At 36.3% G+C, this 12529-nt stretch overlaps 1 protein-coding gene across 1 annotated transcript in view; it reads left to right on the top strand.

Moving 5' to 3' along the window:
• The window catches only part of IQCB1 (IQ motif containing B1), a 73638-nt gene that overhangs the window by 51254 nt on the left and 9855 nt on the right, over window positions 1–12529 (top strand). The window contains exon 13 of the mRNA XM_007985637.3: window positions 6464–6595. Within this exon, the coding sequence (XP_007983828.3) occupies window positions 6464–6595 (132 nt within the window). The remainder of the gene's footprint in view (window positions 1–6463; window positions 6596–12529) is intronic.

The following is a 12529-nucleotide window of genomic DNA, read 5'->3' as shown; positions in this document are numbered from 1 at the left end:
ACATGAGTTCAAACCTGACTTTGCTAATTACCTGTTGTAAAGCCTTAATCAAGACACTTAGTTTTCTTGAGCCTTAGTTTTTTCTTTTGTAAAAGAAAACCTCCTTACCTCTGGCCAAGCTGGTTTAGACCACTCAGTCCTTAGTACTATCTTAGAACGTGTACGTCATTTACTATACTACAATGTTGTTTTGTTAATTATTTCCCTTCTTACTTGGGCTGTGAGTTCTTCAGGAATAAGGAGCTAAGTCTTATTATTGTCAGCTCATCACATGTGCTTGATGTATGAATAGATGTTTACCTTTACCCTTTTCACTCAGTTGTTATGTGGATCAGTTACCCTAATTCATGGGAATGTATTTTGTAAATTACAAAGTTCTGTGCAAGTGCAGCATGTGATATTTGATTTTTTTAATGCACAGATATTAGGTATATTTAGATCATTATAACATTTTAATTGTAGAATTTTTTATATATATATATATATATTTTTTTTTTTTTTTTTTTGAGACGAATTCTTGCTGTGTTGCAAGGCTGAAGTGCAATGGCGCGATCTTGGCTCACTACAACCCCCACCTCCCAGGTTCAAGCAATTCTCCTGACTCAGCCTCCTGAGTAGCTGGGACTACAGGCACGCACCACCACGTCCATCTAATTTTTGTATTTTTAGTAGAGACTGGGTTTCACATATTGGCCAGGATGGTCTCGATCTCTTGACCTCGTGAACTGCCTACCTTGGCCCCCAAAAGTGCTGGGATTACAGGCATGAGTCACCACTCCCAGCCTCATGTTCTTAAATAGCAATCTTTCTGTGATCTCTCTAGAGCATAGTACTATTTTGTTGCCTTGGAAAAGCATAGCACAAGGTGGTTTTTAAAATTTAATGATCAGTTTTCCTAACATGCAGTTATTGTCTTATACATGGTTAACTTTCATATTAGGATTTCAGGTCCTATAGCATTTAGCTTAACAATCCGTTATTGAATTTTTAGGTCAATTTCAGTTTTCTGCTGTGATAGATTTTGAACAGTCTCTGTGATTAACTTTTTACAAAGTTTTTTTTTTTTTTTTTTTTTAAATCATCCAAAAACATAGTAGAATAAATGCTAGAGAAATAGGAAGAGATGTCTGCCTCCTACTCCTTCTTCAGGCTCTTCTGGGGATCTCAGGTTGTATCTGCAACAAACAGTCCTGCACCATCACTGAATCACACATACTCCTGATATTTACCTTCTGCTAAACAAAGTCATCTAAGGATTAACCAGTTGATATCAGGGTTGGAGACACTTCCTTTGGAGGAACCTTTGGCTTCTTTCTAACACTTTTAACTCATAAATACCTCCTTTTTAAAGTCTTCCCTGTCATAGAATTAGGTGGGCCCTTATTAAGTTGACTTACTACCTTGCTTGATTTAGATGACCCTAAATACTTTGTAAAAGGATCCTCTACCATAAAGTGAAATATCCTGGTTTGCCTACCATTTCTTAGAGAAAAAAGTAGGGGTCATTATAAGAATGTATCTGAAGGCTATGAAGGCAAAGTTGTTTTGGCTTTTATACTTTCCAGTGGCACAAAAGGAAGATTAGTCGCATTTGCCTCTTATCTGCTAAAAAAAAAAAAAAGGTAATTGAGTCTCTGTTTAAGAGCAAAAAGGGATGGGTCGAGGTCATGTTTATAGTCTTTGCATCTCATTAATAAAAAAAAGGAATGCGTCTCTGTTTAAGAGCAAAAAGGGATGGGTCAAAGTCATGTTTATAGTCTTTGCATCTCATTAATAAAACTAAGATGAAGTCAAAGTGAAGTTAGCCAAAATGGAAAAGGATATAAGAGGATTACCTTTTTTTTTTTTTTTTAAGAAACGTGGTCTCACTCTGTCACCCAGATACAGTGGTGTGTTCACAGTGCATCACAGCCTTGAACTCCTGGGCTAAAGCGACTCTCCTGCCTCAGCCTCCCTAAGTGCTGAGATTATAGGTGTGAGCCACCATGCCTGGCCAAGAATTACTTTCAAAGAAGGAAAAGAGAAAGAAAAATGGGAAAGTACACTGAGAAAAGAAATAGAAAAATAGAGAAAATTATAACAAGGCAATAGTCAATAAAGGATACATTTTGCCATATTTTTAAAGCATCCTTTTCTTTTTTCTTTTTTTTTTTTTTTTTTTTTTTTGAGACAGAATCTCTCTCTGTCTCCCAGGCTGGAGTGCAGTGGTACAATCATAGCCCACTGCAGCCTTGATCTGCGAGGCTCAAGAGATCCTCCCACCTCAGCCTCCACAGTAGCTGGGACTACAGGCTTGCACCACCAGGCCCAGCTAATTTTTGGTTTTTTTTTTTTTTTCAGTAGAGACTAAGTCTCACTTTGTTGCCCAGGGTAGTCTCCAACTCCTGAGCTCAAGTGATCCTCCCACTGCAGCCTCCCAAAGTGCTGGAATTACAGGTGTGAGCCACTGTGCCTGGCCTAAAGTATCCTTTTCTAAGACACACTAGAGACCTGCACTGTTCAATAAAATAATCATTAAGCATACGTAGCTGGCTATGAAGAACTTGACATGTAGCTAGTCCAAATTGAAATGTGTCGTAAGTGTAAAATACCCACCAGATTTTGAAAACGTAGCATGAAAAAAAGTGTAAAGTATCTCATTAATACTTTTTTATATTGATTACATGATGAAATACTAATATTTTGTGTATACAGAGTTATATGTTTTATATAACTCAGTAAATATTGTTTTGCCCATTTTTTATTTTCTTAATGTGACTACTAGAAAATTTGAAATTACTTATATGACTCACATTATACTTCTGTTGGCACTGCTACTGACCTTGCTAAGAAAAAAATGGGAAATAGTTCATTAGCCTCATTGAAAGTAATATACCAGCCTGGGCAATGTAGCAAAACCTCATCTCTAATAAAAATACAAAAATTAGCCAGGCATGGTAGCACGTACTGGTAGTCCCAGCTACTCGGGAAACTGAAGTGGGGAAAATCACCTGAGCCTGGGAAGTTAAGGCTGCAGTGAGCTGTGATCACACCCCTACACTCCAGCCTGGACAATACGAATGAGATCCAGCCTGAAAAAAAAAAAAAAAAAAAAAAGTAATATAGAGGAGTAGGAATATCCTTTCAATGAACTCGTCCCTCAGGAAGAACCGGTTATTAGTGTCCTCGGCAGGAAAAGAAAGGCCAGAATGGTTATCCATCTTCTGTTCTTCTCTTACTTGATGCAAAAACAGAGGCATTGTTTCTCCAGTGGCTAAAAATTGAGGAAATTTGCTAAAAGAGAAAAATAAATGAAAGGGGAGAATAGAAGGAAAGAAGAGAGTCTCAACAGAAGGATGCAAGCACAGTTGAAAACTCAAGTACCATACTGAAAACAAGGCCGGGCACGGTGACTCACGCGTGTAAATCCCAGCGCTTTGGGAGGCTGAGGCGGGAGGATCACTTGAGCCCAGGAGTTTGAGACCAGCCTAGGAAATATAATAAGACTCTTTCTCTACAAAAAATTAACTGGGCTTGGTGGCGCACACCTGTAGTCCCGGCTACTCAGGAAGCTGAAGGGGGAAGATCACTTGAGCCCAGGAGGTTGAGGCTGCTGTGATACATAATCAAGCCACTGCACTCCAGCCAGGGTGACAGTGTGAGACCCTGTCTTAAAAAAAAAATACCAAAAAGGTAAAGGGTACTAGGGAAATTTTCTAAACCGCTTCTTAGTGCCCACTCTTAAATATCAACTAAAAGATAATTATCACTGAATATCTAAGGAAAGCCAAAGACAAAACAAATGGAATAAAACTACTTGATAGAATATAAACATTGCAGGTATAAGGAAAAAATGTTTTTAATCTGTTATTAATATCCTCAGAGAGATAAGGAAACATAATATATGAAACAAAACCAAGATACCATATAAAAGGGAACACACAGAATAAAATTCGACAGGGAAAACTGAAAGACTAATAAAAGGATTGTGGGAGAAAAGTTAAAGAAATCTCACAGAAAGCAAGGAAAAAAGATTTTGCCAGAGGCACACATCTGCAATCCCAGCTACTCAGAAGGCTAAGGCAGCAGGATGGCATTAGCTCAGGAATTCTAGGCCAGCCTGGTCAACATATGAAATATCATTAGAAAAAGAAAAAAAGGTAGAATCTTTAATTTAAAAAAAAAAAAAAAAAACAGATGGATAGAAAAGACTGCCAGTCTAGGAGGTCAAACAACCAGACATTTGAAATCAAGAACAAGAAAAAATAGAAGAAAGTCAGATAACTGAAGATTTCCCAGAACTGAATGTCACGAATTTTAGATTAAGGGGACCAATTAAGTGTCCAATACAGTGACAGAAACACTTCCACATTTGTTTCATAATAACTGTGAGATGTACTAGGAACAAAAGGACTTCTTGACAGCAACATTGGAAGCTAAAAAGTATTGAAGTGAGATTGTCACATATTTGAAGGAAAATGATTTCCAACTAGAATTCTATACCCAACCAAATTATTAATTAAAGATAAGGACAGACCAAAGACATTTTTAGATAAGAGGGAATAACCTGAGAAAGAAGGCAACATGGAATCCAAGAAACACACGGGAAAGATAAAAAGTAGTCACCGAGATGATGGTGAATGGAGACCACAGAATGACAGCTATGCCCAAGGTATAGAGAGCAGGTCAGGAAGCTCCAGAAAGTGTGTCCAAGAAAATGAATTTGATAGAATGCCTGATGTATTTTAATGTGTTGAAAATTAGGGCAGAGTTTATAAAATATAATCGGTAGTATGGAAAACAGCATGGGAGAAAAGAGAATTAATAATTCCAGAGAAAATAAAAATGTGCAAAGAAGGAAAAGTAATTATAGTATACTATATTGTTCAAAAGTGAATAGCCTTTATGTGGTCATAATTTTGCAAACATTGAACATTAATTTAACTAAAATTATGATATAATAATATAGGATGGATGGGGAGTAGAAGCAAGTGAAAGAGAGCTAAATTCATACCTTTCATACAAGAAAATCAATAGGTAATACCTATATCTGAAAAAAAAAAATCACAGAAAAATAGATGGAGCTAAATGTCAAAAGAATAAACTGAATTAAATTGTTGCCCTTGAGTCAGGGGACAGGGTAAATGGGTAACTCTAGTAAGAATTCTAGTAATTCTTATGAAGCTGACAAATTAAACAGTAGCATTCTAGTAATTCTTATGAAACTGACACATTAAACGATAGAGTTATATCAGCAAACTTTTCTGGGAAGGGCTATATAATAAAATATTTTAGGCTTTGCAGGTCATGCAGTGTGTCACATGTATTCAGTTATAGCACAAAAGCAGCCATAGCCAATAGTAAACAAATGAGCATGTCTGTGTTCCAGTAAAATGTTATTTGTAGAGGTGGGGTGCGATGACTCCCGTCTGTAACCTCAGCACTTTGGGAGGGCGAGTCAGGTGGATCACAAGGTCAAGAGATCGAGACCAGCCTGGCTAACATGGTGGAACCCCATCTCTACTAAAAAATACAAAAATTAGCCGGGTGCGGTGGTGCACGCCTGTCATCCCAGCTACTCTGGGCTGAGGCAGGGGAATTGCTTGAACCTGGGGAGTTGAAGGTTGCAGTGAGCTGAGATTGTGCCACTGCACTCCAGCCTGGTGACACAGTAAGACTCTATCTCAAAAAAAAAAAAAAAGTTATTTGTAAACATTAGATTTTGAATTTCATATAATTTTACATGCCACTAAATATTCTTTTTCCTTTAAATTATTTAACAATGTAAAATGAAAAAACAAAACAAAACAACAACACGAAAACAAAACCACACACACATTTTTAGCTCTCAAGTCCTATGAAAACAGGCAGCAGGCTAGATTTGGCCTGTGGGCAATGATTTGCTGACCCTTTCTTTAAATAATGTGAACATGTAACTTTGATGAAAATAAAAACAACAAAGACACAAGAAGAGTGAAAACAATTGGGAAGAATAATTGCAAATTTGTCCCATATCATGCCTATTACAAAATTTCTTTTTACCAGAGTCCATTCTGAAGGACATGGGAAATAATTCAGACAGAAATATACTGTCTCCTAGGTGTTTACAATCCTGTAGGCTGTGTAGAATTAAGGCCCCTTTTTTCTATAGACATGGAATCTGTCCTCTAGGGATCAAGTGACTTGCCCAGAATCATAGTTTATAAGGGACTAGAATTGAGACTAGAATCTATTGCTTTTTTTCCTCTTCATTGCTTACTGCACAAATAATATGTGACTATATCCTTGTAAAAAGCACTACAGAAGACTGTGTATTTTCAAAATCACTATTCTCCTGCGTCTTGTCACAGTCCCATTCCCCTCCTTATACACACTCAGAGTTAATCAATATTGCAATGTGGTCACTACCATATGTTGTAGTGAGAAAATAGTTCTATTAGTTAGGGGAGAAAAATCACAAACCTTCAATTTTTTTTTCCTCCAGGCACTTAAATTCCTAGCAAAGTGCCATAAGAAAAAGAAACTATTTGCTCCTTGGCGAGGACTCCAAGAACTCACTGATGCACGCCGAGTTGAACTGAAGCAACAAGTGGATGACTATGTCAGAAGACATTTGGTATGTAGGCTTCTGTGCCATATCAGTATTACATTATTCCAGTGCATGATATTGATCAACAAAACAGTGTCTCTCATATATGTGTGTGTGTGTGTGTGTGTGTGTATACATTTATTGCTGGTATAAGGTAATGCATTGGCTTTTCCATAGAAGTAATGGTATATCTTTTTATAGTTACATAACCATAGAGGTATAGTCAGTGGTGAAGGAGACTCTGCTTTAAATCAGTTTTTTCCCATACTACGTCAATAAGACTTGTTCATTGCTTCTTTTGCAATATACAGTAAAACTCGAACTATTTTGAACCTTCCAGAAGGAGTATATGTAATTGTCAATCAATGATTATTCATTCTTACATTTGTTGGACTACTAATGTACCTCCAGAAGCCAATAAGATATAGCATTTGACTATTTGCCTTTTATGATCTTACCACAAATATACTGCTAGCACCTTTATCCCAACAGAAATGTCCATATCTTTGACTTTCTATGACCACAGTATTGCAGGTCACGTGTTATTCAATTCTCCCACCTGAATTCTTGACCATCTACTCCTATGTGTCTTCAAAGGTCATTTCCGTTTCTGCCTTGGGAGTAACTCACCACTCCTGTCATTAATTTTAATCACCTGTACCTTTGCTGATTACCTCTACTTTCTTTACTCTTATAGTTTCTCCCATGCTTTCACACTTCTGTAATTTTATGGACAAAGTTGGCAGTTGATACATTTCAATCTATCAGAATTATTCCCTCATTTGAACCAACCACTCATAGTGTATCTTGGTACTTTTCATGAGTTTTGTTGTGATTGTGGTGGTGGTGTTTGTGCCTGAGTTCATTCTCTCTCTCTCTCACACACACACATACACACACACACACTTCTCAAATTTGAAGGTTCTGGATAACTGATGTTAGAGGTTTGATGTGATATTTAGGCAGTCCTGTCATTCACCCTTTCATTCCTCCAGAGCGCCCAAAATGAAAGGACTTTTTGTAACAAACAAAAACCACTATACAAATGGAAATGAAGTGCAAATATATTAGTAGCTGAGCATGTATCTGGTAATCACTGGAACACAGCAATGGTAAAACCTGAATTGGATAGCGTAGCTTAGTCCAGGAAGTGTAAGTAAGCCCTCTTACTTTCCCCTCCTGCTAATCTGGATTTAGGGACCCAAAACCTAATGGAGTCTGTGGAGAAAGAGAGGGGGAAAAAACCACCCTTCTATGTCAGGCCCTCTGTGATTACCATAAAGAGGTAGACAGTGGAAAAAGTCCTGACATTTGTTTCTGGCCAAGATGGAGTAACAGGGACTAGATTTACTTACTGCCTGAAACAACCAGAAAAAGAAACAAACATAAACAGATAAAAATGTATGAGAAAATCGTTTTCAAGACCCTGGACATCAGACAACAAAGAACAATAATTTCTGAGAGGGAACAAAGCGAGCCCTATAATTACCCCAGCTTACTGCCTTGAAAGAGTTTTTAGGCCATAGCTCAAGGAAGAGAAGAGCTCTTTAGAATCCTTGAGTTAAGGAGATGGCACTGAGAGTCTGGTGACACCAAGGGAGTTAGACTTCATAGAACAGAGTACCAGAGCAAAGAGAGCTGCAAAGAGAGAGAACCCCAGATATCTACAGAATTTACCCCTTGAGTATTCTCCAGAATACTAATCAGCATGTACATGTGAGGAAATTATCTAAAGCCAAATTTTCCAAACAGTCATCTGAAAAGGTAAGACGGAAGTGTGTCTGGAACTCACATAGGTCCAGGAATAGTGCCTGTTCCCATCAAATACGCTGGAGAAACTCATAATTCACAGGGTATTGTGAAACGTACTCAGGAAGACCCTCCCTTAATAGTAGATTATGATTAGCTTAGACAGCTCCATTCTGCCAAACAAATTATAAAATCAAGAGTCAAAAAAAGATTAAAATGTTTTCATGTAATTTAACAGCATTCCAAAAAAAGACTCAAAATTTTAAGAAATGTCAAAATATCCAGCACCCAACAAGGTAAAAGTCACAATGTCTAGTAGCTAATCAAATATTAAAGGCATACATGGAAGTAGGAAAATAGGACCCATAATGAGGAGGATATTTAATCAAACCAACCCAGAAATTACATAGATGTTAAAATTGGCAGAGAAGGGCATTAAAACAGTCATTATAACTGTATTCTATATGTTCAAAAAGTCAAGTAGAAATATGGAAAATATTTTGAAAATACCTGAATCAAACTCCTAGAGATAAAAACTTCAAAGTATGGTGTGAAAAATATACTTGATCAAATTAATAGCAGATTAGACTTTGCTGGATGGAAGTCTAATAATAAATTAATAATAAAGGTGAAGCCATAGTAGTAGATACTGCACAAAATGAGTCACAGAGAGGGAAAAAAAAGAGAAAAATATTTGAAAAGACCATTACTGAGCTGTGGGACTGTAAGTGACCCAATAAATGAAAAATTGGAATCCCTGAAGGAAATGTAGAGAAAAATAATGGCTGAAAACTTTCCAAACTAAAAATGATAAGCCCATACCCAAACCAGTTAAGGCACAAGTACATGGAAAAAACTGTGCCAAGGAATATCATAATGAAAATTGTCAAACCAGTGATACGTGAAAATCTTAAAAACAAAAAAAATTTTAAATGTTATATAAAGACAAAAATTACATTGCTCAGTAGGAACAGTGCAAGCAAGAAGATACCTTGCTTTAAAGTACTGAAAGGAAAAAAAGTTGTCCAACCTAGAATTCTGTACCTGGCAAAAAAAATTGTTAAAAAAAAAGCTTTTTCAGACATACAAAAGCTGAAAGACTTGATCACCAGTACACTTACACTACCAAAAAAGAATTTAACATTCCAGAAATGTTAAATTATTTTTATTCATATAGATTGAGGGAGTAAAAATGCACATTTACATGCCTATATTGCAAACTCCTCTCCAGCAAAATAAACAATCAACGGTAAACAGCCTATAGAATGGGAAAAAATAGTTGCAAGCTATACATCTAACAAAGGGCTAATATCTAGAATCTACAAGGAACTCAACTCAAGAAGAAAAAAAACCCATTAAAAAGTGGGCAAAGCCAGATGCTGTGGCTCATGCCTATAATCTCAGCACTCTGGGATGCCAAGGCAGGAGGAATACTTGAGCCCAGGAATTCAAAACCAGCTTAGGCAACATGGTGAGACCTGGTCTCTACAAAAAATTTAAAAATTAGCCAGGCATGGTGGTGCCTGTCTGCGGTCCCAGCTACTTGAGAGGCTGAAGTGGGGCGATCATTTGAGCTCAGGAGGTTGAGGCTGCAGTGAGGCACGTTCATGCTACTGCACTCCAGCCCGGGCGGCCGAGAGAGACCCTGTCTCAAAAAAAAAAAAAAAGTGGGCAAGAAACATGAACAGACATACAAGTGGTCAACAAACAATGAAAAATGCTGAATATCACTAATCATCAGAGAAATGTAAATTAAAATCATCATAAATAACCACATTATACCAGTTAAAATGACTATTATTACAAAGTCAAAAACAACAGATGTTAGCAAGGATATGGAGAAAAGGAAACACTTACACACTGTTGGTGGGAATGTAAATCAGAAATGTTAAGTTCTTTAAGGTGTAAAACACTTAACATTTCTGTTTAAAATGATGCCAGGAAAAGATACCAGAGAGAAATCTGGCTCTACATAAAGAAATTAAGAGCACTGGAAATGGTCATTATAGCCATGTGTCACATAATGAATTTTCAGTCAGTGTTGGGCCATATATACAACAGTGGTCACATAATATTGTAATGGCATATTTTTACTGGACATTTTCTGTATTTTTATATGTTTACATATGCAAAAACTTACCATTGCATTAAAATTGATTACAGTATTCAGTACAATAACATGCTGTATAGATTTGTAGCCTAAGAGCAATAGAGTATACCACATAGCCTACATAGGTAGTAGTCTATACCATTTAAGTTTGTGTAGGTACACTCGATGACAGACGCACAGTGACAAAATCACCTAACAGCACATTTCTCTGAACCTATTCCTGTCGTTAAACAAGGCATGACTGTACTTGGGTAAATATACAGTAGTCCCCCGTTAATCTCAGAAGATGCATTCCAAGACCCCCAATGGAAAACTAAAACTGCAGATAGTACCGAACCCTGTATATATCACGTTTTTTCCTATACATACATACCTATGATAAAGTTTAATTTATAAATTACACACAGTAAGAGATTAACAACCACAGTAATAAAGTAGAACAATTATCATAATATACTGTAATAAAAGTTATATGAATGTGGTCTCTCTGTCTCTCTCAAAATATCTTATTGTACTCTACTGCAGGTAACTGAAACCACAGAAAGTGAAACCTTGGATAACTGGGGGATTGCTATACTATTGAAAGGTTCTTATACTATATATGAAGTGATATGTTATCATCTGAAGGTAGATTTATAAGTTAACCATGTATGGTATGAACCTTAAAGCAACCACTAAAATTTAAAAAACAAAGAGTTATAGCTAACGACTCATAATAAAATAGCTAATAAGTCTACAAAAGAGATGAAATTGAATCATAAAATATACTTGATCAAAAAAGGCAGAAAAAGAGGAAAAATAAAGTGATGGGACAAAAAGAAAGCAAAATGATAGACTCAAATATGATTGTATCAGTAATTACAATAGCTAAAAATGGTCTGAACACCCCAATTAAAAAGCAGAGTAGCAGACTGAATAAAAAAGCCTGATTATATGTTGATTACAAGAAACATACTTTAAATATGAAAAAAGGTGGAACAAGTATAATGATAAAGGAATCAATTAAGAGGACATAAGAATTTTAAATGTTTATATACCTAATAACAGTGCTCCAAAATACATGTAGCCAACATGAATGAACCTTGATGACATGCTAACTGAAATAAGCCAGATACAAAAGGACAAATATTATCTGATTCCACTTATCTAAGATACCTAGAGAAGGCAAATTGATAGAAATAGAAAATTGAATTGCGGTTTTCAGGAGTAGAAGTTGGGGAGTAGGATGAGAAGATAGTATTTAAAGAGTATGGAATTTCAATTTGGGCAAATATAAAAGTTCTGGAGATGGACAGTGGCAGTGGTCATGTAACAATATGAATGTACTTTAATACCACTGAACTGTACAATTAAAAATGGTTAAAATGATAAATCTTATGTATATTTTACCACAATAAAAAAATACATGAAGCAAACACTGATAGAACTGTGATGAGGAATAAAGCCACAATTATTTCAATAACCCTCTCAACAACAACTTATAGAACAAGCACGCAGAAAAGCAGCAAGGATATGGTAGATATGAACAACACTATTAAACAACTTGATCTAATTGACATTTTGGGAAAACTTCACCAAATAACATTCTTCTTAATGAACATTGCACATAGAACATTTACCAAGATGGACTACGTTCTGTACCATCAAATAAATCTCAATAAACTAAAAAATATATATATACAAAGTATATTCTCTGCCCACAATAGAATTAAGTTAGAAGTCAATAACAGAAATATCTCTGGTTATATTACCAACTATATGGAAACTAAACAACACACTTCTAAATAACCAAAGCCTCAAAGAAGAAATCAGAAGGGAAATTATAAAGTATTTCAAACTGAATGAAAACTCCACCTTTCACAACTTGTAGATTCCCCAAAAGCAGTATTTAGAAGGAAATTTTTGTCACTAAACACCTATATTTTAAAAAGAAGATAGGTCTCAAATCAAAGGCCTCAAAGAGCTGGGCACAGTAGCCTGTGACAGCTACTTGGGAGGCTGAGGTGGGAGGATTTCCTGAGCCCAGGAGTTTAAGGCTATAGTGGTCCATGACTGTGCCTGTGAATAGCCACTGTACTCCAGCCTGGGCAACATAGCAAGAC

Source organism: Chlorocebus sabaeus, chromosome 22, assembly GCF_047675955.1.
Source record: "Chlorocebus sabaeus isolate Y175 chromosome 22, mChlSab1.0.hap1, whole genome shotgun sequence".
In the NCBI taxonomy this organism is placed as follows: Eukaryota; Metazoa; Chordata; class Mammalia; order Primates; family Cercopithecidae; genus Chlorocebus; species Chlorocebus sabaeus.
Note: the sequence above shows the minus strand (reverse complement) of the source record. Positions and strands in the feature narration are given on the sequence as shown.